This window comes from Labrus mixtus, chromosome 1 (genome assembly GCF_963584025.1).
Source record: "Labrus mixtus chromosome 1, fLabMix1.1, whole genome shotgun sequence".
Taxonomy (NCBI): domain Eukaryota; kingdom Metazoa; phylum Chordata; class Actinopteri; order Labriformes; family Labridae; genus Labrus; species Labrus mixtus.
Window position 1 is genome coordinate 11,249,165 of NC_083612.1, and position 26,778 is coordinate 11,275,942.

General features: G+C 41.4%; 2 protein-coding genes across 3 annotated transcripts in view; one reads left to right on the top strand and one right to left on the bottom strand.

Moving 5' to 3' along the window:
* Window positions 1–26,778, top strand: part of traf6 (TNF receptor-associated factor 6) — a 400,050-nt gene that overhangs the window by 330,881 nt on the left and 42,391 nt on the right. The window lies entirely within an intron of this gene.
* Window positions 2,770–26,649, bottom strand: hsd17b12b (hydroxysteroid (17-beta) dehydrogenase 12b). Of its 2 annotated transcripts, none has more exons than XM_061062997.1 (11): window positions 26,419–26,649; window positions 19,999–20,045; window positions 18,582–18,657; window positions 17,516–17,623; window positions 16,980–17,044; window positions 15,427–15,471; window positions 13,774–13,808; window positions 10,286–10,367; window positions 8,668–8,733; window positions 8,295–8,454; window positions 2,770–4,517 (listed from the first exon to the last, which is right to left on the bottom strand). In XM_061062997.1, exons 1-11 carry the CDS (start codon window positions 26,600–26,602, stop codon window positions 4,300–4,302), a joined length of 1,086 nt encoding a protein of 361 aa, XP_060918980.1. In that variant the 5' UTR covers window positions 26,603–26,649; the 3' UTR covers window positions 2,770–4,299. The 2 variants fall into 2 exon arrangements, with proteins under 2 accessions (XP_060918980.1, XP_060919059.1); XM_061063076.1 differs by having other exon boundaries at window positions 8,305–8,454; window positions 26,419–26,648.

A 26,778-nucleotide genomic window follows, 5' to 3' on the forward strand; every position in this document is an offset into this window, starting at 1 on the left:
TGTATGCCTGTATGTCTGTCTGTCTGTCTGTCTGTCTGTCTGTATGCCTGTATGTCTGTCTGTATGCCTGTCTGTCTGTCTGTCTGTATGCCTGTCTGTCTGCCTGTCTGCCTGTCTGTCTGTCTGTCTGCCTGTCTGTCTGTCTGTATGCCTGTCTATCTGTCTGTCTGTCTGCCTGTCTGTCTGTCTGTCTGTCTGTCTGTATGCCTGTCTGTCTGCCTGTCTGTCTGTCTGTCTTTCTGTCTGTCTGTCTGTCAGTCTATCTGTCTGTCTGTCTGTCTGCCTGTCTGTCTGTCTGTCTGTCTGTCTGTCTGCCTGTCTGTCTGTCTGTCTGTCTGTCTGCCTGTCTGCCTGTCTGCCTGTCTGTCTCTCTTCTGACAGATTCATGTAAGAAAGGCAGATATTTTATGAAATATGATTTTTTTGAGATGATTACAAATGTAATTAGTTTTTAATGAATAAACAAAACAGTGGTGAACTAGCATCTGTTGTACCACACAAAGCTTTGGCATCCTCTGACTTCAGTTGCATTGCAGTGAATTAACTGAATACACAAACAGAAGTGAAAGAGTTGTTCTCGTGCATGCACATTTTTATGAAAGGCTTTCTCAGGAAGATGCTCGTATTTACAAGACAGCCAAAAAAAAAAAAAAACATGCTGCAGCTGGTACAGCGTCTGCGATTCAACTTGTTTATGAAGCATACAGCTGCAGAGCGCATTTTTCAACAATATATTTTTCGCTATTTTCTTGAAAATCAAGAAATAGCCGTGAGAAATCGCTTTCCAATATATCCACGATTCAAACAACTGCTCGTTCATCCTGTTATAGCTGCTTCAGAATGATTTGGGTTTTTTTGCCTTTTAAACAGAATCATATCACACTCTCGGGTGTGCGAAGATGATACAAAAGGCAGAGCTTGACTGTGCAAAATCCGCCACAATGAGAGTAAACATGGTGGGAATGAATTAGTCACAGGAGGATTGTTTTTTGAGGTGGGAAAATAGGAGGCTTAACAGAATCCACACAGGTAAAATGGGAACGTGTTGTTTTTTTTAATTGCAAAGCCAAAGGAGGGCACTGCACGACAGCTGGAGGATTAATGTGTGTCAGTCTTGTGCTGTGGCCTCATGACGCATGGTTGTGTTGTTTATGTTTTTCTCTTGGAAACAATCAAAGTAACAATAAATTCCTGGTTGAATCATATCAGAAATAGCAAGGCTAATGCACAGATTCAAGATGTAAATGTGCAGTTATAGGCTGGTTATAGAGGGGGGATTGTTGTGTGGTACAGTGCAGTTTGTTCAGTTTAGCTCAAAAAAGTGTATCAATAGTGCCACCACATGGAAAGGCCTGAAAGATTGCAATGGCTGTCTGTAGACCAAAAGTACCCCTTCAAAAAACACAGCTTCCAGTGTTAGATTTAGAGCAGAATGATAAGAGTATCTGACGTCATATGGAGGTATTGTAATTATAGAGAGACACACACCACAAAAGTATGTTAGAACAAGAGCTTTATATTGAAATTTTAAAATCTTTGCAGCATCCAAAATGTACATGAAGAAAAATAAATGCAGTCATGTGAATGATACAAGCTATGCTTTGCAGAAAATCATTGCACAATAAAGAATATGTACTTCAAAAATAAAGGTAAAATAATTATGCAAACTAGAGTTTTTGCAAGCACTTTCACTCCATCGAAAGTCTTCAATGTCAGTGCAGACTCATCCGTTGCCATATATGGTATCCACCAGTAGCAACACTTTCACCAGAATATCACCACCATCAGAAGGGTTGGGAGTCAGGACAGACTACATCCGGCAATACTGTCGACATCTGTTGGTACCCACACTGGTTGCAGGGAAGCCAAATAGGTCAATCACGTCACAGTTTTTCATGCTAGAAAATTCCTCTGGAGGAGCTCATCTGGTGCTCCTCCTCAGGCTCTCCACGGTCTGGAGGAAAGACCGCTGGGCCTGGTCCTCCTCCAGGGTGGAGCAGTCCTCCTCCTCCTCCTCGATGATGCCACACTGTACGCACCGAAGGCGGGGCTCGCGTTGCCCGGCCCTGCAGACACAAGCTGTGGCCAGAGACTGGGGGAACTCCTCCATCACCAAAGGCAGCAGATGGGCAGGGAGCGTGTCCATGCTGGTCGCCATGCTGGTGAACGGTGGCCCAAATGTAAGGACGCGAAAGCTGGAGACACTGAAGCTCTAGAGGAGCACGGATATGGGATCACTGATAGCTGATCAGCTGTCCCCAAAAAAATGACAATAATCTGCAAAAAATGCAATTTTCAGTCAGAAAGAGCGGTTTAAAAATCAGTCCTGAGGGTTCAGCTTGATGAAGGATGATTAAAGAGATCCTGTTTTTCTCTCAATGTGCTCTCTTCTGAAACCCTTCTGCAAAATCACTCGGTTACTCTGAGCAGGCAGAGAGGACTGTGATCACCACTGAGCTCCTCTTCATATATATACATCCCTGCAACCCACTCGTTTCTTCCTTTGGGCATCCCTCCACACACTCTCCCCTCCTACATCCTCGGCGATGACACATTTCCGCAGCTCCCATACTGGTGCGCCGGAATAATCTCCCAGAAACTGTTGGCATGGGAACCGGACAGCGATGTTTGGGAGGGAAGAGGCAGGACGTGAAAAAAAGCAACACATTTTGCATGGACTGTGAAAATGACGAATAATGGTTTCAATCACGAAGGGAGGTAATCGGAGCTGATTTGAAGGTTGTAAAAGGATGTCACATAAGATACGGGTATATATGAAGCATTTTAATGACACAGAAGAGTTTGTGGACCTTTTACAGAAAGGTTTAAGACAGATCGAACTCGACACAGATGGAGATTTACAGACATTAAAGATGTTTTAACCACAATTGTCCCTTGTTAGAACCTTTTTCATGGATGTTGGCTACAATTGGTCCCCCTCCATGCACTTAATTTTACTCCGATGTGATTTAAAACACAAGTGACAAGAAAGGTGAGACAGAGCACATGAAGCTGGAACACACAAATGAGCGGATGAAGTTATTGAAACGGATATTTATTGACGGCTGCAAGGACAAATGCAAAGCAGTTTTCTAAAGTCAGTACATACTAATGGTTCTAGTTTGCTCTGCTTTCACCCCCAGACAGATATCTTAATACCATTACCCTTGAGAGAAGCACCGGCCTCAAAAACTGATGTTGGTCCCCTTTCACTTTAACAGTTTAGTGTGTGTGAAATGTCAAGTACAAACTTTCCATTTAGAGTAAACAGTAGAACTTAAAGCTGATGAAGCGAGACTTCTATTTGACATTCTGAACGAACACAACCGAGTCAACAAAACCCACACAGAGAAAGTCAAACATTAAAAGTATTGGAGATTTTAAACAAAGCTTCAATGGTTTGGTTTGACATTCGATCCAATTACACAAGTGAGCAAACTGAGATCAATGTACATTTTATGGACTTATTTCAGCACGCGCACAAACACATAAACAAACCACATACTCATTTTTTTTTCCAGGAATATTTGACTGGAATGTGACAGAAATCCATACCAGACCACAACGCCGGTCGCAACAATGAATCTGATGAAAGAATTAAGCAAGTGACAAAAACATACATTTTGATTTTCTACCACCAACCTCTCCCTTTTCCTAATGATCATGTTAGTAGTTTGGTTCGATTACACACGCTCTCCCTTTCACCACCGCACTAATACTGGGGAGGAACAAATGAAGTTAAAAGGCAAAGATTTGAAGTGGGTTCTGAAGAAAAAGAAAAGGTAAATAACGGAGCGCTTCAAACCTTCTGATAAGAAAATGTCGCAGAAACAAAAATCCAACAGAAAGACGAGATGAGATAGCTCTGATCACACAGAAGAAAAAGCATTCAGCCTGTAAGTGATTGTTTTAAGTTCTTTAGAAAGTGTTAGCATTAAGTAAATCATAAAACTACAGTGTGCTGCTAAATAGCTTTAAGCCAGTCAAAATAGCCCAAAAAGCTGGTTCACATACTCACAGGAGGCTCAAACATAAAGAGGACAACCTCAGAGATCTTAATTATATTTCGCCATCACCGTTTAGGTTTCAGTTTCTATGATGTTTTGCAGGCTGTTGGGATTCTTTTGAGTTTCCATGTTAGTGTTCCGTTCATTAAAGCTGATCACTCAATGAGGACCACCACTTTTGTTCGGCATTTTTCACTCAACTGCTTCGGATGGAAAACATGTGGCGGCAACTGGGGCCAGTTTGGCCTCATCTATAACTGGGAGCGTGTAAAGGGTGGTTGCCCAGAAACTGTCACACTTCCTCCTCTTGGTCCGTGATGATGATGGTAGTCCGATGAGTCGTTAACACAGCTGGTCTCCCCCCTCGTCCCCCTCCTCCTCTGTCTGCTGCGGCACATCCATCTATCCCTGCTTTTGCTTCTTGAGGTAACGAGCGCGTTGGGACAAACCCATCCCCATCATGTAGCTGTTGAGGATCTTGGCAGGGAGCAGAGCTGTAGTCACCCAGCCCTACAGAGGGAAATTACATGGTCAGCTGGTGGCATTTACAAATAACAGATTAGCATTCATTATTAATGTCCAGCCCACAGGAGCAACAACTGTGGCGAGCAAAGGAAAGGAAAATTCAGATGATTGTGTTGTTCATTTTAATGCCACACAGACGGGGTTTAAAAGTCTCTACAGCATCTTCACATTTTGACATCCAACAGTCTTTAGGAAACTAAAAGGAAAACATGCTTACTCTCTGTAAAGACTTAAGTCAAATCTACAATGTGGTTAACGTATCCTGCAGGAAACATTCACCACATTTGCATCTCATTTTTAGATATTGTGCACAAGGAGGCAGTTCAAATTACAGCAATGAAATCTTTTCTGCTTCACCCATAACGTCCATTAAGTCGGCTTTGACTCGACAGCTTCGCAGACAATAGCGTGGCAGCTCTAACAGCCGAGGAGACCCCCCCTGCTGTGTTTAATTCACTCCTTAAATAAAGAGCAGTTTTATGAAGCATCATAAATGATTCTTTTCATTGACTTACTATCCAATTACGTTAATATCTCCCAATACTTTTCTCCCTAAATGCTTTCTTGTCATGCTATGTGCCAAATGACTTTAAATCTTAAGATTGTTGGGGGCCTGGTGGTTGGTGTGCGGAGCCTCTATGTTCGGAGGCTATAGTCCTCCAAACTGGCGGCCCGGGTTCAAATCTGACTCGTGGCTCCTTTCCTGCTCGCTCTCTCTCACCAGTTTCTTTTCTTTTTTTTTTAAAGATTAATTCTCTATGCATTTATTTAGAGATAGGACAGTGGACAGAGTCGGAAATCAGGGAGAGAGAGAGAGAGTGGGGAATGACATGCGGGAAAGGGGCCACAGGGCGGATTTGACGCCCGCTTGGAGGACTATAGCCTCCTTACATCGGGCGTGCGCACTAACCACTAGGCTACCGGCGTCCCCCTCTCTCCCCAGTGTATGACTCCTTCATCCTATCTCTAAAATAAGGCCATAAAGGGCCTCAAAATAAACCTTAAAACAATCGTAAGACCATGCTTCATTTAAACCAAGGTAAAATTGTTAAAGATAATCGATTTTTATCAAACATTTCCTGTGGATAGATACTCTGCTTTAAGGCCACACCTGTCTGGTTGAAAAATATGAGTCTTACTATCTTTTATCATAACTACATAACATTTATGCTACCTGGTTGGTCGATGGCATTTTCATAGCAGACCCATCAGCAGGATGAATTGGTGTGAAATGTTTCCCACTACTTAAATGCACATATGAGCTTGTAGCTTTATGTGAAGCACCCCTCACTTAACTGTTTTTTTTTTATCGTAAGCCATTTAAGACGACATCTTTATTGTGCGGCCGAGAAATATGTTAACTAATTGACTCCAGCCGAGATGACAGAACATCTATTGTTGTTGTTTGTGAGCACGTAAGAGGGTTCGCAGCTTTACTGCAGTCCCAATTATTACTCGGAGACGCGGCAGAGCTGTGCTGCACGACTGAAGGGAGATTATCAGATAATCAGAGCACACACACTTAACTGTCTGCAGCTTGTGGTATATAGTGAAATACAGGGGGCTGACGAAAGGCATGATCTCTGCTGTATTTATGTAAAAACTGCACAGGATCAACAAAGGGCTGAATGGGATTTATTGACCACCTTCACGCTGTAATGGGAGGGTGTTGTTCTGTGTATGTTTATCAATAAACATGAATATTGATATTCAGGTCGCATAACAACAGCATCGGACACAACATGGAGGAGCTGGAGGGAGAAAAAGACTCTGCTGCTCTTTGTAACCTCTGCATCAATGAAGAATGCCTCATTTCGGAGTAATTACAGCGAGAGGACGCAGACAATAGTGAAAGGTAGTGGAGCATCCCACTCCATTATTTCAGAGGAGGTTTATCATGTGACAGATGCTTCAGCTACTGTTGACACAATATTAATTAAGTCAATGGAGATGAGCAGGTAGGCAGCTCTTTTGAATATATTGACATTACAGCCTGAGGAGGTTTTGGTCCTTTAAACCCAAATCCACAAAAGCCTTTTAACAATGACGTTAAGAGACAAGCATTTTTAAGAATAAGAAGTTCCAATTGAAATTTCACATGTCATTATAAAATTTGGCTGCGCGGTGGTGCACTGGTTAGAGCGGTTTCCTCACAGCGGGACGGTTTTTGGTTTGAATCTCCCGCATTACAGGGAGGGCCCTTCAGTGTGGAGTTTGCATGTTCTCCCCGGGCTTGGGTGGGTTCTGTCCGGGTAATCCAGCTTTCTCCCAAAGTCCATAGACATGCTCGCTGGATTAAATGGTAACTCTAAAAATTGCCCGTAGGTGTGTCTGTCTCTACATGTCAGCCCTTTGATTTTCTGGCGACCAGAGTGTAACCGCGCCTCTCGCCCCATGACAGCTGGGATCAGCTCCAGCCGAGGTAAAAGCGGTAAAGATAATAGATGGACAGACCTATAAAACGTACGTCCATCCTATGCACACATTTCAGGAGGTTTACAAATACAACACAAGATGATATGATACAAAGGCTGTGTCCGAAACCATATACTACATACTCAAAATACATATACTACATACAGCATACTAATCCGGCTGTTAGTGTGCAGTTAGCAACATACTAAAATACCGGTCATGTGATCTGTTCGATGTGCTAGCACCAAGCTAGCGCGACCATCGGTCTATAAATATAATTCAACAATAATATGCAAACGTTCAATAATAAAACAACTACCTAGTCATTTTAATATCATTTTCAACATGTAAAATGTATTTCAGCGTGATACTTCTATTTTAAGTCTCTAATTGGCTGGCTGGTGAGCTCTGCAATTGGATAGTCTGAGGGAGGCAGTGCATTGTGGGGGGTGGGGGGGTTTGTACGACCAGTATGCTCCCGTTTCATACTTAAAACTTCTGGCCGATCTAATATACATCAGGGTATTTATCTCATACACAAAGTTGCGTACTAAGATTTTAGATCGTACTACATTCCCGATGTGAAGTCACATGAGAATGAATAATATGAAATTCTGTTTGGGACACATCTAATGCACCTGTATCAAACTTTAAGCTTTACAGACTGTACAGAGTGTTCAGTATATACAGAGTCTCTTGTACTGAGAAACACGTGTGTGTCAGAGTGGTAACACTGTTATGTTTCTTTCCACTCACTCCCGTACTGACGGCCCGACACTGAAGCTGTATCTCAATTCTTCATGCTGATTATATAAAAAGGACAATATGCAGAGGAAGACTTGGCTTTCAGCAGGATTCTAGGTTCCAACTGACTGAGGCACGAGCAGCAGATCATGACTCATTCTTATATTAGTTGTCACTTTTAAATGACAAACACGTGACGGTCCTCAGTAAGAATCTGATGCCAACAGAAAAACATTGTTAGCAATGGAAAGACACTGTCAGGTATTGAAGTAAAAAAAAGCTTAAATATTTAGATATTCAATGATGTTTTCTCATATTGAAAGAGAACATAATTCTATTTTTTAAAGAAATAGTTACATGAACCTTTTCTGCTGCCATCTTAAATGTGTTTTACCTTCTGCAGCTCTGGAACAAGAGCGTGAGATGATTGATGGATCTTTTCAAACTATGTTCAGCTAAAAAAAAAAAAAAAAGGGTAATAGCCGACTCCTTGTCCATCATTTTTTAGTTCTTTCAGTTATGAGGTAATTAACATCAACTTCTTGCAGAAGTCGACTCTTGACAAAAGATCTTCTCCTTGTTCTCTCCTCCAGCTTTACATACCAAGACTTACCATAACGGCATGGGGCAGGTAGCCATTGGTCTGAGTCTGCAGCCCCACGGTGTTGAGCTCGGCTGAAACGTAGCGCTCTGGGCTGGGCTTGTCAAACGTAGCCCGGCGGATTTTACTCAGCTTGGTTACAACAAAAAATGGCAGAACACTCTGAGGGGGGAAAGAAGAACACATAAGCTAAACGATTAAAAAACAATATTTCAAGCTTGGTGGCGTTTTGGCAGTGATCAGACTAAACATATTCAAGAGCTACAAAAATATATTTATAACTACTTTTTGAAGCACATTTAACCTAGTGGTCTTGTAGCATAATTACTTAATGTTGTATAATATAATAATAATGTTGTTTGATTAATGATTCACCTGAATAATGATGCCTTTGTTCTTGTATTCAGCTTGAAGTCCTCTTGAAAAGAAGTCCACAAATGCCTGTAGAAGAAAACGTCAGGTCAAAACTAACATAATGGTGAGATAAAAGAGGCCAAAGATCTTTCAAAAGAGAGTTGTGACGTCCCGCCATCTGTCTGCATGTCTTTGGTTGGATTAGCTTCGTGTCTTGGCAGACAGAAGGCGGAGTCAGGAAGGACATCAGCGAACTGTGTACACCAGAGTCCATCAGGCCTTGGCTTATTTAAGTGGCTTCCACTCTGACATCTCTCTCTCCTCTCTTCCTCGCAGGCCTTCACCAGCTGCTTTGGTTTTGTTTGCACTTCATGACACTACACCATAGACTGTGAATATTCATGGCCGAAGCCTGCAGTGACGTCACCCATCTGTTCATGCAGGGGGGGGGGCGGGCTCTGGAGGCTCATCAGCAGCAGCCGCCATGTTGGAAATCCTGTCTCAGCCTAACTGTCAGCCAACCTAACGACAGACTGAGAACTGGAGCAGAGGTGGGTTTTAAGCCTCTTGACGAACAGTTACATCACGCCCACCTGTCACTCATGTCAGCTACGCGCCTAACTTTGGATAACATGTATCGTTTTCAAAATCAAAACTGAGCCTTTTTTTTAAATTCACCCTCCCGTACAGTGTGTGCCAGTGATGACAATAACTAATCAGAGCAATTTTGTTTTTTGTACCAGGCTGTAAACATGTTTATTTCTGCGGTAAAAACGTCTGTGGTGTGTATTTGACTTCCTGTGTTCCTGGAGCCAGCCTCTAGTGGACACTCGATGAACTGCAGGATTTTGCACTTCCGCATTGGCTTCATTTCTCCAGACCGGAGGTTTGCTGCTCGCACTACACTCATCCATACATTGCATTCATGACTGATTTGTCAGATTTACATAATCATGATTGTTTTAAGAGTTCATTTAAAAATAAAGTAACTTCCTTTAAAACCTTGTTTCATGTGTGATACCCTCCTTTGAGCCCGTTCGTAACAGAGTTCATGTGCAAAGTTCTTTAACTCCTGTTATCGTCACTGGTAATGAACTGAGATCGTTAAATCGAGCATTAGACTAAAGGTTTCCAAGGATGGATTTCGAGCAGCACTTTTAAACTTCCGCAGCATAAACCAGGATTTAGTGCATAACTATGACCCAGTATTGAAGACCAAGGCAAATTAATCAGCTAAAACTGTGAACAGCAGGCTGTTTTTAAGCTCACAAACTCACATGAGACGGTTATAAAACATTATGATGCCACATGCTCCTATAAACAGTTTTAATTGGAGCACTACCTCGGGACCTGAGTTAGTCACCCACTTATTTATATTCAACAATAAAAACGGCAAATATGAAAAAAGACCATCCCTCCCCTTTATCCCAACAACAAAATAAATGTTGAACATCTTTTGTCACCAGAAGATACGTTTCGCCTCAGTGTATGTTGGGATATTAGACAGAATAATTCACAACACCAGAACAAAGACAAGGGTCTTTTCTCCTCGTGGATCGCAGCATATGGCGAGGTGTAAACTGTTTATGATGCTGGAGACACTGGATGAAAATGTCGTAAAGCGTTGCACTGATGTTACCTTGGAGGCAGAGTAGACGGTGAGGAGAGGAACAGGGTACATCCCACTGGCAGAGGAGATGTTGAGGATGGCCCCCTTCTTCCTGTAAACACAAATTAAATGTTTTTACACTGAATAAAAACAAAGAAAGAGAGAAAAGGAGGACATGGAATAAAACACCTTTGCCTTTTAATGGGAGGACAGTGCCTTGCAGTAGTGTTTACTCCCCTTTCACTCTTTGCATGGTGACATAAAATACTTGATTTAACTGGGATAGTAACAGTTTGATTAACCCAGATGCATTATGCTTAGCAGGTGCATATTGTTAATGTTAATGCAAACAGTAAATAAGACAGAAAGGCAGACATCTGTTGAATGCACAAGAATCAATCCCCCCTGCAGAGTCATCACACGGTAAAAAACTGCATTTTGCTGCGGTTCCAGTAAATGTATTATTACAACTTTAGATTCAGACAGCTTTAGTAATCACAGAAGGACAATTCAGTTTCACAGCCTACCGAGTCATTAAACTAAAACCCTTAAAAACAGGTCGACATGTAGGCACAGTGGAGCGCCCCCTGCACGACTTAATGCTCTCCCAAAATGTGTGTCACTGTAAACAAGCACAAATATTGTGATTCATTTTTTTTTAAACTGTAATGGTATATAGGACTTTTAATATTCTGCATTTAAGCAGGGGCCTAATTTGTATTCATCAAAGCTATTATTATAACATCACTACACTTGTTCTTGTGCTGTCTGAGCAGAGGAATTTATATTTTCCTTCAATAGTAAAAAGAAACGATATGGTGTCACAATTGAAAACTGATTTGAGAATTTGAGAAACACTGCAGCATAACAAAACTCAATAAAAATACTCTTACAAGGCTTCATTATAGAAACAAGGCTTTAAGGGTTATGTCTCTAACAGTTGTTCACGCCGAGAGGCTGAAATTTGTCGCCCACTAGACTGGATCGAGTCTGTTATGGCGTTTTCACATATGCACTCCTGAAAATATCTAGATCATTTCAGGAGGACTGCTCCTGACCTGGCTGATCACATATGCTCCTTAAAGCTGGAGACTATCCCTGTCAGACGGGAGGGGTTAAAAAAAAAAAGACGCGGAAGTTGCGGACGAAGCAACACAGTCCTCTATACGCCGCTAAAATGACAATATTTGCTTTTGTATCAATGCTATGTGTAGTCTAACGGAATCACATGTCAACAAAAGACCTAATGCAGCCGTTTAATTACATGCAAAGAGATCGTAGCGTTTGTGTGTGCATACACACTCACTATACACCTGCAGGTGTCACAGTATAGAAATATAACTCCCCCCCTCCAACTCGCTCCAGGTAAATTATCCGCAGAATATCCTGCTGCGTTCTCACATCAGCTCACTTGGATTTGCTGGGGTGAAAATACGAGGGTTCTAGCAGAAGAAACTCCGCGGGAAGTCCGAGCGAAAGATGTGGCTTGTTTGGGTTCACATAGACTGTGGAACAACTCCGAGACTGTGGAACAACCTTCCTGAGGGTCTGAGAGGAGCCGAGAATATTGAGATTTGTAAACGCAATCTTAAAACTCATTTATTCAGTCTGGCTTTTATATAGTGCTTTATATCAATTCAAATCTTAACATCATTGTATTGTCTTTTTTATCCTACTACAATTTTAAATATTCTTCTCCTGTGTATTAATTTTAATATCTTATTGCTTTTATGTGTCGTATTCTATTTTTCCATTTTTATATATTTTTTAAATTCTTAATGGTGTGCATTAGTCTCTCAATGATTTTATAAACTACTTTTTCGTCAATAAGTTTTCTGCACTCTTGTAATGCACTTTGAACTGCAATTTCATTTGTCTGAAAGGTGCTATATAAATAAAGTTTGATTGATTGATATACAGTCAATCAATCCGTCTTTATGCTTGGCTTCAATGTTCTTCTGAAAAGGTGAATCTCTGCCCGAGTCTCAAGCCTCTGTGTTTGGCTCCATCCATCTTGCCCTAAAGACCCGATTGAGAGGACCTGCTGATTAAAAGCATCCACACAGCATGATGCCTCTGAAGCCACCGTGTTTCACTGAAGGGACTGTGTGCTCAGGGTGATGTGAAGTGTTGGGTTTTGCCACACATAATATTTTGCAACCGGGGGGAAAAAAAAAAGGTCTCATGTGGCCAGAGTCCCCTCTTCCACACATTTGCTTTGTCCCCGAACGGCTTGTGGCAAACTCCAAAAAGGATTAACTATGGTGTTCTTTCAGAGGCAGCTCTCCTCTCCCCACTCGTCCATAAAGGGGAGATTTGTGAAGAGCATGGCTAATAGTTTTCCTGTGGAAAGATTCTCCAACTGAGCTGTGGATCTTTTCAGCTCCTCAAGACATACTATGCGCCTCTTGGTAGCTTCTCTGATAAACACTCTCAGTGGACAGCCTTCTCTTGCTGTACTGGCTGTTGTGCTACGTTTTTTTCCCCATTGTTGAGTTAAATGTTGCTCCGTTATTCAAAGCTTTAACCTAACTCTACTCTGTAGACCTTTGGCACTTCATCGCTGACCTAGAAGATGTTTATTTAAACTGAAATAAAATAGCACACTTGTGGACTCTATCCAAGTAAATATGAGACTTCTGAATATGATTGGTTGCAAGTAACTTGGTACCCCGTTTCAGAGATATAGGGAGAAATAAAAAACACTACGGTTGTCACAATACCAGAATTTCAAACTTTGATATGATACTAGTAAAACTCAAATGATATTGATGCTTGTTGCAACAAAAGTAAACGACCTAGGCATCCAAAATTGGGTCATATCATGTCTTTATTATTGAAAGCTGCTACAACCTGTCTAAACTGCACAAACACATTGGCAACACTTCAGTATTCAAACTTATTTTGAGTCTCCTTAGTTTCTAGGTTTCCTAAAATCACAAAATGGGGAAAAATTTGTGGATATTTTCTAGACCTTAACATCTTTTAAGACCATCAAGGAACCCTGTATAGACCCGTATCTTGGAGACTGGCAGAAGTAAATATATATCCTTTCTTCCATGAGAAAAGACGACAGACATAAAAACCCTGAACCAGTAGGATGTACTTTAAAAAAAAAATCAAAGATGATACATGCAAGAGATTCTTTTGTTCTACGAAAAGGGCTTGTTGGATCTGTGTGAGTTCCTGAAAAAGGCTTGTTACTCATACTAAAACCTATGAGAGTTTGTTTAAAGACCATGCACCTAAAAATAAATAATTTGATTGTTTTGAAAAGAGCTAATTGTATTTGTCCCTGTGATTTCTACATGTATTACTAGCCACAGATCCCCTCAAACTAACTCATTCTGCGTCCAGGAAGCGCTCCTGTGCTTGCATCTTTTTTAAATAATATTAACTATTATTCATCCAGCCATGTGTGCTGATTAATGCCTTCATGCTGCCGGTAATTACTGAAGAGTCACAGACGACCATGATGTATTAAAAAGCCACTTACTGCTAAAGTCAGACAAACTTACCTCTCCACCATCCCAGGTAGAACAAGACGAGTCATCTGGAAAAAAAACAATTAAAGAGAGAGAGAGAGAGAGAGAGAGGAGGCGAGAAGTGTTAGAAACAGAGTAAAAGCGTTGGAGCGACAAAAAGAGTCTCTAAAAGAGTGTGGGTTGTGGACAAGTGTGCGGAGGTGTGCATTCACTTTTCTTTTAAACGTGTTTGAGTGTGTGTGTGCGTGTATGTGGGATGCGTGTGGAGTGAAGACAAAGAGAGAGAGAGAGAGAGAGGAAATGATAATGATAGCAGAGGGAGCAGTTTAAAGAAATATTGAATGACATAAATTAAGCGCTAAGAGAGTGGGTGGACTTTAGCTGTTGCTCAGGGAGATGCTGAACATGGAGGAGAGGGACGGAAGTGACTTACTGTGCTTTATGTCACTACGCAGTGCTGTGTGTGCAGTCGTGTGTGTGTGTGTGTGTGTGTGTGTGTGTGTGTGTGTTAGCACTCTTTATTAGCCGATGAGACTGTCTGACAGTGGATCTCAGCCTTTTTAACCCACTTGGGCAAACTTAACTACACAACAGGCAACCGAGACATCACAGTGGAACATACAACAAACACAAGAAGTCGTGTTGAGCAGACTTAAAGAATGATTCAACAAACATCTCCTGGAGGTCTCTGAGCTGACAGCAGAGGAGTACTTTGGTGTTTTCACACACACACACACACATTCCTGAAAATGTCGTAAAATGTTTGTGAGCATCTAGTGTGAACACAAATGATAGCGGATGATTTTCCTCCAAGACTTCTTCCTGCCAGTCTCTTAGTGAGATTCTGTGTTAAGTCAGGGTGAGCTGATGGGTAGCACAGCAGGTAACACCCAGAAATACTCACAGCTGTAGACGATTATATCACGCCACCAGAGCAAAGACGTGCACATAGTGAGGCCTTTCTTACTCTTTTCTTCTTACAGGAATATTCTTTACAAATTATTTGTTGATACATTATATGTAGAGGTGGGAAAAAAGTCAATTTATGTAAAAATCGAGATTCTTATCTTCTGATATTTTAAATAGATTCATAAATTCCAAATCTAGACTTTTTAATCATGAATCCAGAACCGGTTGGAATCAAAATTAGATTCTGAATCGAACCGGGACGACAAGAATCAAAATCGAATCGTGAGACACCCCAAAGATTCCCAGCCCTGATTACATGTAGCATTGCTGTAAAGGCAAGAACTGTCATCATAGCATCAGACTCTGTTGCGTCGTCCACTTTCTGTGGCTTCCCCCCCCCCCCCCATGTCTCTTTAAACCCCTCCCCTCCCGCCTGACAGTGAAAGCACCCCTAGAAGTGCACAGGAGAACAAGCGAGATCTCAGAGGCAGCACACTCGACTCATTTTCCTGAGTGCGTGTGTGAAAACAAATACCAGAGCATTTACAGCTCTTGAGCTTTTGTATTCTTTTGAAACAAACGTGGAAAAAAAGAAAGTGAAGTCCCTTCAAGTGACAGCTGGGCTATCAGGTTTGTAATTACCCAAAGAGATACTTCTACTCTATATCTCACTGAAGTGAAAATGCAAAAACTAAGTGTGACTTTAGACGAGACCTTATTCCGTTGATCAGCGTCAAAGGCCTTCATGATATCAGAGTTTAAAAGAAGTGCACTCACCTGACACACTGACATTATGTTGATGTTGATCATGGTGTCGATGAACTGAAAGAAGAAGAAGAAGAAGAAGAAGAAGAGGAGGAGCATGACGACATTATTAGCATATTGTGTGTTTGTGCATTCACTCATCTTGTTGACAGTTTTATCCATTAAGTATAAACTGCTGGTATTAAAGATGTCGCCCTTTGTTTAGTTTTTTTCTGAGGGACAGATTTCTTCTGAAGTGTCTGAAAAGCTCTAAACCCTGAAGAACAATAATTTCACTTCTGCAATAATCTCTTCTAACTGTAAAATGAAACAGTGCACACAGTGTGCACACAGTGTCTTAAAAAGTGAACTTCTGAACAGTAAAGCTCACCATTTCACCACAGTGTGTCTTTGCTGAGTTCATGACTTCTCTCCACGTCTGCTGCTGTTGCACCAGGTTTTTTGCATCATTTGGGATTTGCTACTTGTTGCCATTTTTAAGAAATTATTAAATAATATTAAGAAATCCATTACAAATATTTTTCAGTATCTGATGAGGTCTTACTCAGCTGACCAAAATAATACAGTTTGATTTTTCCTAACTCTATCTGCACTGAAAGACTGCAGGTCTCATTTGGCCCCATTGCATTTCATATATTAAATAGCAATTAGCCCTTTGGCCCTGTGTCCACCTGGCCTTTTTTCAGGCAGAAAAGCGCTGGCTGTGCACTCGGGAGCGCTTGAACGAAGCGCTGAGAAGAAAGCGCTGCACGTCCATACTGTCTCTATGACAACAGTCTGTTGACAGCGGCCGCTGTGTGACCGACACGGCTCCGTTACTTTTTACTGCACGCTTTTTATTTGAGATTGTTTATTTACCGATCAGACACGGAGCAAAGAGGATGTGGGTACAAGACAGGATCAGTAGGCGGCAAAAATACGGAGAATACCATACATTTGGAAGAGAGCACCGTGACGTCAATATGGCTTTTCTGAAAAGTTTAAAGATTTTCGACTTGAGTGCTCGGAGCACTTAGAAAAAAAGACACTGGGCTCTGTGGTTTTCCTCCAGGCGTCTGACTGCTGCTGCAAACACTCTCTAAACAACTGAAAAACGATGCTGCCGCTCAGAGAAAAACTTTAGGTGGACACGGGGCTGAAGTTTTATTTTTTTACACTTACACTGCCCATTTGCACACCTCAACATTGTACTTTACATATCTTAGTAAACGCTTCCATCTTGGTTTGGGCTCTTGACTGATTTTTTTTAACGTTGCTTTCATTTGGATTTTACGCTGATGTTGTCCTTCTATGTGTTGTCTCCTGTGTGCTCCTGATGCAAAACTAATTTCCCCTTGTGGCACAATAAAGAATCTGAACTTGAACCTTTTGAAATCTAAACTTTATTGAAATAATTAAAGAAACAAAACAGAAGGACGTGAACTAGATGGTATAGGGTGTGCTGTTGTTACCACTTCTAATAATTACAATACTGTACAATGTTGTACTACCATTTCATTCTGAATCTGTCTGTATAATAGAATAATTTATACATTCATGGCACATAGAAAAAATCTTCAACTTACAGAATCCAGATTGGGGACGTTGAGGAAGAATTCAGGGTAAGAATAAGAAATTCCCACGTTGTTCACTGGTGACAAAAGAAAGAAAACACAACACTCTGATTCTATGTTGATATGTGGAGTGTTATTCCTCTTCCTAGTCTTAGGAGGGCAGCAAAGGGCTGAAAAAGACGAGCTAACTTAACCTCCATGACAACATGAAAAGTGCATTATCCAACATTCCTGACGTCTGTAGGCCTCGGATCGAGTCTGCATTTTTAATCTTCTTCGTTTTATTCAAGTGGATGAAAAGTACGCTGGCCTGAGCGGCTGCTGCACGGTAACCCAGAACTCCTCCTTCTATATTTAGAAGGGCAGAAGAAGCCAGGATGTCATGAACCTCCATGGTTACCTGAAGTCTGTTTATCATTGTTGTGATTGTACAACATTCTTTATATCTGCAGACCCTCGATGATTCAGACTGGAATTCACGTTTTGTATGGCCTCTAATTAAATTCTATGAAAAGAGAAGGGGCCGAAGCATCTGCTGCAACGCTTACCCAAAACTCCAATCTCCAGTCCTTTGAGTGCGTCTTCAATCTTAGAGTAGATATCCACAGCGCTGAAGTCGGCTGCGATGGTTTTGGTCTCCACACCACATTTACTGGCTGAGGGCAGGAACAGAAAGAGACTTTGTTTATACATTTTTAGAAACCAAAACATCAGAAATAGTCAGCACTCCTTTTTGTAAAGAATTTAAAAATGGCCAAAACTGCTAAGTAGACATTAGGGCAATATGCTGAGTGATTAATTAGCAAATATTAAAGTTTGTTCCACTTCAAGCCTCTCTGTTTGTAACATCTCTCCTTAATCCCAAATAATACCAAACAGCAGAAGAGCTTTCCTTTATCACCACGATGCCTCTGTCCAACACGGTTTCCTCGCTCCTTTCTTCCCTCCTTCCTCAGCCATCGTGCTAGATAACCTTGCAGTCACCACCACACTGACTGACACTGGGGGGGGGGGGGGGGAGACGGCCCTGCTGCTAACTAACAGTCACTTGGAAAGGGAAGAGCAGAGGGGAAATAAAATCCTTCTTCATCAATGAGGATATCCCTCCCTCAAGAGGAAGCTTTCATTTAATTGGACAGATTCACTTTCAGCTCCAGTAGGAGGCTTTACTGCCTCATAACCGAAAGCATCAGAGTGCAGCTGCTGCTCCTCTCTTTAGAAAGATCAGTTGTGGAAAACGTGCAATTCAATGCAATCTCCTTCATTTGTTTGTCAATTCGGCCCTGTGAGACTGTCTCACAGAGCAATATGGATACAACATTTCCTATGAGGGATAAATGGTGTGTTATCAAGACTGAATTCCAGCCTGGTGACGGTCTTCTTTAAACGGTTTACTAGTCTTTTGCACTTCTTGGACCACAGCTACTGTTGATTTCCTCTGACTGTAAAACCTGAAATAAGCTCAACTGATGGGGCAAATCAATTTATATCGAGATGAAACGTCTCCACAAACCTCTTCACTTCACTAATTCCAGTCAACACCCCCCCCCCCTCTATTTACAGTGCATTTTGAAAAATCTATAAAAATATCGAATATAAAGACATAACACTCACCGATCGCCTTGGACACATCGTCCAGCTTCTCCTGAGAGCGGCTGATCAGCACGATGGAAAAGCCTCTGCGGGCAAGCTGCAAACACACATTGGATAAAGAGACACTTAATGCACACAGGCGTGGTGATGTAAGTCAGTACTTTGGTCTGGAGTGTCTATCTTCTTTCTTCTGTTGTGAATATCTTCTGATTATCAGCTGTTCAAAATTTCTTCCCCAAGTACTTGAATATTCAGAACTCCACCCAGGTGAATTTGTTTCAAGAGGTTTGTAGATAACATTGTGAGACGGATTTATAAAGTGTGTTTATGGAAATCTAATTTATTCGGAGCACAGACAGCCGAGCGGTTATGTCCCGTACCCCGTCTACAGAGGCTATAGTCCTCGTCAAAGCGACCGTAGGTTTGAATCCTACCTCGGCCCTTTGCTGCATGTCTTCCCCCACTCTATCCTATCCAAACATTTCCTGTCTCTCTTCAGCTGTCCTATCTAATAAAAGGCAAAAGGGCCCTAAAAAAAGACATCTCTTTTAAATACAGTGTTTACCTCGAATTTCTGTGTTGGTAATTTGAAAGATTGTCCTGAAATAATCCAGTCACTGAGTCACTGTAATCCTCGGTCTTTCAGCTTTGACATTTGTTTGATGTCTGTGGTTTGCTTTAACATTTGCACATTCAGTTGACAGGTCTTTCAGTGTCATTTTTTTTTTTGAGTATGTGGTCTGGCAAGTGTGTGCACTCACATCAACACATCAAACTGCAAGCGCAAAGCAAACATGTGTGAGTGTCTGTCTGAACGTTTTCTTAAAAGGAAACATTTGGAAAAGGTTTTTATTTTAGGCTTATCCTTGTGAGAGAGCATTTGGTACCCAATCAGCATACTCAAGTTAAATATAGTATAGTTGCTAAACGGATACTTTAAGTTAATAAAGAGTCTAGTGGGGCCTAGTGGTTAGCGTGGACGCCCCATATACAGAGACTGTGGTCCTCCAAACGGACGGCCTGGGTTTGAATCCAACCTGTGGCTCCTTTCCCGCATGCCTTTCCTTATTCTCTCTCTCTCCCTGATTTCTGACTCTATCCTCTGTCCCGTCTCTAAATAAAGACATAAAATGCCAAAAGTAAACCTTAAAAAAATAAAATAATGAATTGATTTAGTTTGATCTGAATAAACTTAATTGCAAAGACTCCCGATATCAGAGAAGGGAGAAGAAAATAAACAGAAATAAAAAAACTAAAACTAAACAATATATCCAACAGGCACACTGAAATCACAAAGACAAACCAACATGTTTATGGAAAATTAACTGAGTCTGACAGAGAATGAGAGACAAACACCAAATCCCTCCCCCCTCTCTCTCTCTCTCTCTCTCTCTTGTGGCACTCTATGATTCAGGTCAGGAGAGTGAACATTTCTTACCTCCTCAGCGTAGGCTTTCCCAATCCCATCAGTGGCCCCCGTCACGACTGAAGGGAGAAACAGACCGAGACACAATTAGAGCAGCAGGACGTATACAAGTCAAATATTAAAAACATAAAAAGATATAGAATGTATGGTTAATTAAACGGACAAAAAGAGGTTGTCCTTTTGTGTTTTCTTATATTGGTAATAAGGAGCCTTTTCCAAAGCGTACAAAGCTGAGGATATAATTGGACATAAGTATGTGTACCGGGGGTGACTGCACACTTCCCCCTGGGCATTTACAAAACAAGACGAAGAGAAAATATCCACACGTTCAGAGTAAATCTCTAATAAGCCTTTAACTTGTGGCAATAGGCACAGATTAAACAGAACTTCCTGCTTTTTGTTAGCGCTGCTGCCTCAAAGACAGAGCTCACTTTAATCTGAAATGTGCTTCATTAGCTCGAGCTGAATGGCTTTTTCTTTACATAAATAAATATATTTAATAAATCTGCAACCAGGGTGGAATATTTCCTGCCGTGTGTGTGTTAAAGTAATAACCATTCTCATTGTTTTTCCTTGGTTTGAAGTGTAGAAGAAGCCCCATAATCAAGGAAAACAAATTTGAGCACTGGAAATACTAAGCAATGTTAGCAAACAATGATGAAAAAAAGACAAAGAGCGCCACCTACAGGGCGTTATAAACAACATAATGGGGTGATAAAGCTGTCAGGGTAGTGGACAGTTTGACTGACAGGTGAAGAATCCAGATGCTTGGAGAGCTTTAGAAAAATAGAAAAAAATGGTCTGTTATGGGTAAAGGCCTGAATGTCAGTGCAGCCAGATGTTCTGCAGGACGAGGAACATGGGAGAGCAGCCGAGGTGACTAAGGACGAGGATAGAGAGAGAGAGAGAGAGAGAGGAAGAGGGAGGGAGCAGGAAAGTTAGGTCCTCTCTGTCATCGGTGGCAGTCGAGCGAGCGGATGCCCTGGAACTGCCTGGCACAAACAGCAGCAGCAGCAGGAGTCTATTTATAGCGACTGCCATCTTTCAGAGGAACTATTCATCACACCTCTGGCTAAATATAACAATAAGTGGAAGAGGAGTGGGATGGAGCGTCAGGCCAATACAACATGTCCCTGTGTAGCCTGTGACGCCCGGCTCAAAAGACATCATTGAACTTATCCTTTTGTAAAGTTATGTGTTGCTTTGCATCTTGTGTTATCGGGGTCAGATGCGTGCAATAATTCTTGTTGTTTCGGGAGGCTTTTATATCGCTGTTCTGACCTACGTAAGTACACTTAAGATTGGAACAATAGTGCGTCTGTTTGGTCACACTGCAATCACTCTGGATTGATGCAGTGAGCTGTAAAGACTATAGGGTCCGCTAGAGGGGCCTTTAGACTCGTAGGCTCATTGAGTACTACATATAGTGAACCGACGGGCTGAGATCGTATTAAAAAAAATATATACTCTAGTCAGGTCGCTGGTGGCGCAGTGGTTAGTGTGCGCGCCCCATGTATGGAGGCTGTAGTCCTTCAAGCGGGCGGCCCAGGTTGGAATCTGACCTGTGGCTCCTTTCCCGCATGTGATTCCCCACTCTCTCTCTCTCCCTGATTTCTAACTCTATTCACTGTCCTGTCTCTCAAATTAAAAGGCACAAAAATAAATCCCCCCCAAAAAAGACCTTCAATCAAAGTCAAATAAAGATCAGACCACTAAGTTATAGGAGTGTAGATGGCCTAGCGGTTAGGTCGCACCCCATGTACAGAGGCTGTAGTCCGACCTGCGGCTCCTTTCCCCTCTCTCTCTCCCAACTTCCTACTCTGTCCTATCAGAATAAAGGTTAAAGGCTTAAAATAAAAAAAAACTCTAAGTTAGAAATGAAGAAGACATTAACACACACAAACTTTGGCATCTATCACCCTGACAATTTTTAACTCAAAAGTAGATTTCCCTCCATAGACTGAAAATGAATGATTGGAAGGAGTGAGCAAGGTTCGACTTTTTTCTCCCTCTTTGTTTTGTTTAGAAGTCCTCTCCACTGAAATACGTTTAAGAACTGTGATGTATTTTTTGGCAGTTGCCATATGTTGAGTATACTGAATAAAAAATATTGGTATAATCTCGCTTGGTCTTTTATTTACAGCACAAATGTGCCAATCCAAATACTTTCTCTGTTCACCCATTTTAGAACATTTAGAACTTTACAACTCACAGCTTGCACAAGACTCACTTTCATCTAGGAAGGAAAAAAATCAGGAGGCCATGGGTTGCTATGGCAACGGGAGAATAATGACATTGATTCGAGAAGTTTTTTTTGTTTTTTTTTTAATGTGAACTGGTCAGAGGTGCTGCTTGTCAACAGGCAAGGCAGGCAACTGCTTGGAGGCCCCAGACCAGTAGGGGGCCCCAGAGGGCTGACAAAATTTAAACTAAAGCAGCGATCCACAATGTGCAAATTTTTGCAATGACAGTAGGAAACCTCCCTAAGAGGACCACATCTGACATCTGTCACCCCCCCCCCAATTGATTTTTGCCCTGGACCCCAACAGAATCTACAACCGCCACTGGAACTGGTCAAATAACGGCCTGATACCTGATCCTCTAAATAAGGTCAGTGTCAGCGTTGATGCCGTATAAGTTCAACATCTCTATCTTATCGCTTGTTTTGATGCACAGCTTGATTTTGTTTACATTTTAAGCTTCTATAAACACAGAATAAACCATGTTTAATATTGTTGATGTGGTATTTTTTCTATATCACTGAGCAATACACACCTGATAGGATGTTTTTCATAACAAGCTCTTTGTGCTGTTGCCACAATGTCTAAACACAAATATCCCTGCAGAGAAAATATTGTTTATTTTAAGCAGACGTTGTGACCATACTATTTCAACATTATTCATTCCTCCTCGTTGGTCTGTCTGCCCTTTGCTGTACCCATCTACTCTTTTGTGTGATCTTCCTGAGTACAGATGATGCCGAGGTGCCGAGCATCCTCCGGGGCTGCAGCCGAGCCAAACAGAAGGGAGAGGGGGAGGAGAGAGGAGAGAGGAGAGAGAGAATGACAAACACGAACATGGGGGATCCTGGGGGCAACTAAAAATAGCACAGGGAAGAGGAGGGGAAGCGATGGAGAGTCTGCAGGCACTGTGATGAAGAAAACATAGGCCGGGTTATTTTTAGCTGTTTTAAGAATGAACTGTTTTTGCAGTCAGAACAAAAAAAAAGAAAAAAAGAAAAAGAAGCTTTTACAGCTGAGTGCATGTTCCCTTCAGTCAAATAAAACAAGATGCTATTTTCGGAGGTGCTGTCTTCTGAAGAAGTAGGTGAGACTGGCTAGGTGTTCTCGTGATAGTCTCACGCTATGCTTTGCTCTTTGGATGGTGGAGATGTTAGCCAGCGTCATTGTTTTGTTAGACACAAGTGAAGGACGGGGAATAAAGAACATATTTCGCTCATACGGCATATTGAGGAATTATCAACTTCTAACGTTATCTCATATTTGTGAAATGAAAAGTCTTTTTTTTTTTTACGTACTGACTTTCTTTCTTTGACCTTGAGAAATAACAAGACACACATTTGTCGCTGGATAGCCTAGCGGTTATGTTATGCGCGCCTTGAACAGAGGCTACAGTCCTCATCGCAGTGGGTTCAAATCCGACCTTGGCCCTTTGCTGCAATGTGTCACTATTTACTGCATTAGCTGCAGCCCTAATATAAAAAAGGTACAATAATGCACATTCACTTAACAAGAAGAATTGGGACAACTCTATATGCATTTACTTTTATAATATTTGAATATAATTTCATGTGTTGGATTAGCGAATATGCTCGAGCTTTACATGCTGATATGTGCAACATAAAGGCTAACCCTAACCTCACAGCCCAATTCAAAAGGAGGAAGCTAGCTACAATGCTCAATAGTTTGTATTTAAAGGTGTTAAGCTCATATCCGTGTACCTTTATTCATTTGATGTAATATTCATATTTAAAATGAAAAATTCATTAAAAACATAATTTGCAAAAAACGTTTACTTTCATCGTTCCAAAGCCTGAAGTTGGATTGTAAGAAATATCAGTCAGTGTGAAAAGTCAAACATCAGCTGAATGCCTCTGATTACGATGCCATTACAATGGTTGTCTGTTAAACAACCACGGACTTCTTCTTCTTCTTCTTCTTCTTCTACTTTCTCTCACTTTCTTACTCTCACACAACGTTAGACTCGTTGAACCGGAATCCTGACATTCTTACATCACATTTATGAATGGACTCCAGTTCCTGGTTACATAATCCGGCCGTCCTCTCAATCAAGTCCACTTCACTGGGACAAAGTTTGTGAATGAAAGCGGCAGCAGAGGCTAACGGGGGCTCCTTCGCCTCGTTGGGTATTCTGAATCACTTTGCATGTGTGATCCAAAAATAAACACCCCGCGTGACGCTGCACTTCCATTTTTAGCTGCACGCCAAAAAGATCAAAAGGCAACTGCAGCTCTGCAACCTGAAAAAAAAAAAACACTTGGGTTCCTCTAGCAGACTGATGCGGCTGTGACTGCACATGACACTGTGAATAGAGGCTCGGAATCAAATGATGAATACTGAGGAGCAATGTGTGCAAGTAATAGGATAAAAAGTGCGTGCAAAATAATGAAGGACTGCTTAAAAATATGCAAGACAAATTTACTCCAAAATGGATTTTTATCTTGTGATTTCTTTGTGGGTTGCAGTGCAATATCACTGAATCCAGAGCACTTTTTTGTACATCCTTCCTTCTAGCATAATCTTGTCTGTCTTTTAGAAAACTTCTCATATCTGACCTCTGACCGTTTGTGTATTACGAGGTGAACTTTGCACATCAGACCATCTGACGTCGACGCAATCCCAGCAGTCTGTTCAAACGTCAAGGTTTCAGACTGAGAGCAGGCTGCACAGATGGACAGCAGTCAGAGCCGGATTTGACAATCACCCTCCTCCAGCCATAATCCAATCACAAGCTTTGCAAGCATTTACGTCCGATGACGAGGAGCTGATCATTTCCTGCCAAGTCCTTATTTCCTGCCTAATGCAGCAGAGACTAACGCTGTCGTCTGCAGACACAGACAATCACAAGTATGAACTATTAAGTTATTGAAACAGCACAGCACGGCGCTGCTTTTTTTATGGCAAGAATGCAAATAAACTGGGTCTTCTTGTATTATACATGTATCGCTCACTTTAGCACAACTGCTCAATCTAATGCAATTCAACACAACAGCTCTGCCCTAAATGATTCCTTTGTTATGTACATGATGCATTCAAAGTTAATGACATTGTTGTAAATCAGGTCAACTAAACGTTTGTTTCTGAAGGTGTAGTCAGGCGGGTAGTACAACATTAGAAACTCCTCCCAATAAGACGCATTAACATGAAACATTCATAATGTATTAAACGTCGTATTTAATCTCAAATGGAAGGTGAGTCTAATGCCAAACTACTTTGTGAGCGGGTGTAGTATACTTTGTTAAGTTGTGATGAAGGCTGTCTAAATACAGATGCATTAGAAGTCATACTGACAGTTCTACAGATGATGAAATGCACGTCCTCAGACAGAGGAGCTTGCATGCCTGCGTCGCTCAATGGCCCGTTATCTAACTGATAAAAGACGTGTTTGTTCATCTCTGACCACAGAGTTTTATAAAAATGAATGCAATGTTTAAAGGCTTTTTAATAAAGAAGTGTTGTTTGCTAAAATTAACGACATTGAGGTATTTTGCTCACTGGAGATCAGTACATGGTTAGATAAGGTACATAATGCTGCATGTACATGCATGCCAAATGTGGGTCTGGAGATGCAACAATATATTTATATTTTTCAACCAGAAGAGGTCAGTGAACAGTCTTATGTTATGCCTATGTTTTATATTCACTGTGACACAAAATAACTTGGGCTTATATGTATAAATGTGAGACTGATTTAATAAAAAAGCAAAAAACAAATAGACTACATAGGCTACACACTACATACACGTTGTAAGGATTGCATCGTGTAAAGGATGATATTCATGCTGATGTCTGACTGAGTTGCTGCTCCAGGATATCTTTGTTGATGCTAACAATATGATGCTTGTCCTGCTTTGTGTAGGAGGATGATGATGACAGACAAAGTCATGTATTGTAAGCTCATTCATTACCGTGTTGTTTTGCTGCTCTTACTAATTAATGTGAGTTCAACTTTGTGCGAAACCAAATCCATCTCCATGCACAAAAAACAAAAACAAAAATTCAACATATTAATTCCGGTTAGATATTTGGAAAGGATTATTTATCTTTAATTTATATTTCTTCAATATAATTGTCTTCGTTCGTCTTATTTTGCAAATGCACTTGTGTATTTCAGTTGAGACAAACGTATTAAAGTTTTTTTTTTTTTTAATTACTAAGTAGTTTTCCTCACCTGCCCATTTGCCCAGTATGACGGGGGACACGAGCCGTCCGTTCCCCAGCACCCACACCCTGATCCCGGACAGCAGCCGGCACACGGAGCACACAGACAGCCAGGCCGCGGTCAGAGCACCGAGACACAGCAGAGGCGTCTCCACCGCCCGGAACACTGCTTCTCCTCCGGACGCCATATACATGCTCCAAACACGCACAAACACCTCAGTCTGCTGTGACACCTGATAATATTAACGCCTGGACTTTAACTCTGTGTTTTAAAGTAGCAGGCAGAGCTCAAGGTGTAGATGCATGCGTCAAAATTCTAAATATTACTTCCGTGTTGGACACTTCCGCGTTTGGGCATGGCTGCTTGTCA

Coding starts and splice junctions, on each gene's coding strand:
- hsd17b12b (XM_061062997.1), bottom strand. CDS start 26,602: ATGTATATGGCGTCCGGAGGAGAAGCAGTGTTCCGGGCGGTGGAGACG. Junction 13,809..15,426: donor ACATAATGTCAGTGTGTCAG/GTGAGTGCACTT, acceptor TTTTTTTTCCAG/ATGACTCGTCTTGTTCTACC. Junction 8,734..10,285: donor CCGTCTACTCTGCCTCCAAG/GTAACATCAGTG, acceptor TTTCTTCTACAG/GCATTTGTGGACTTCTTTTC.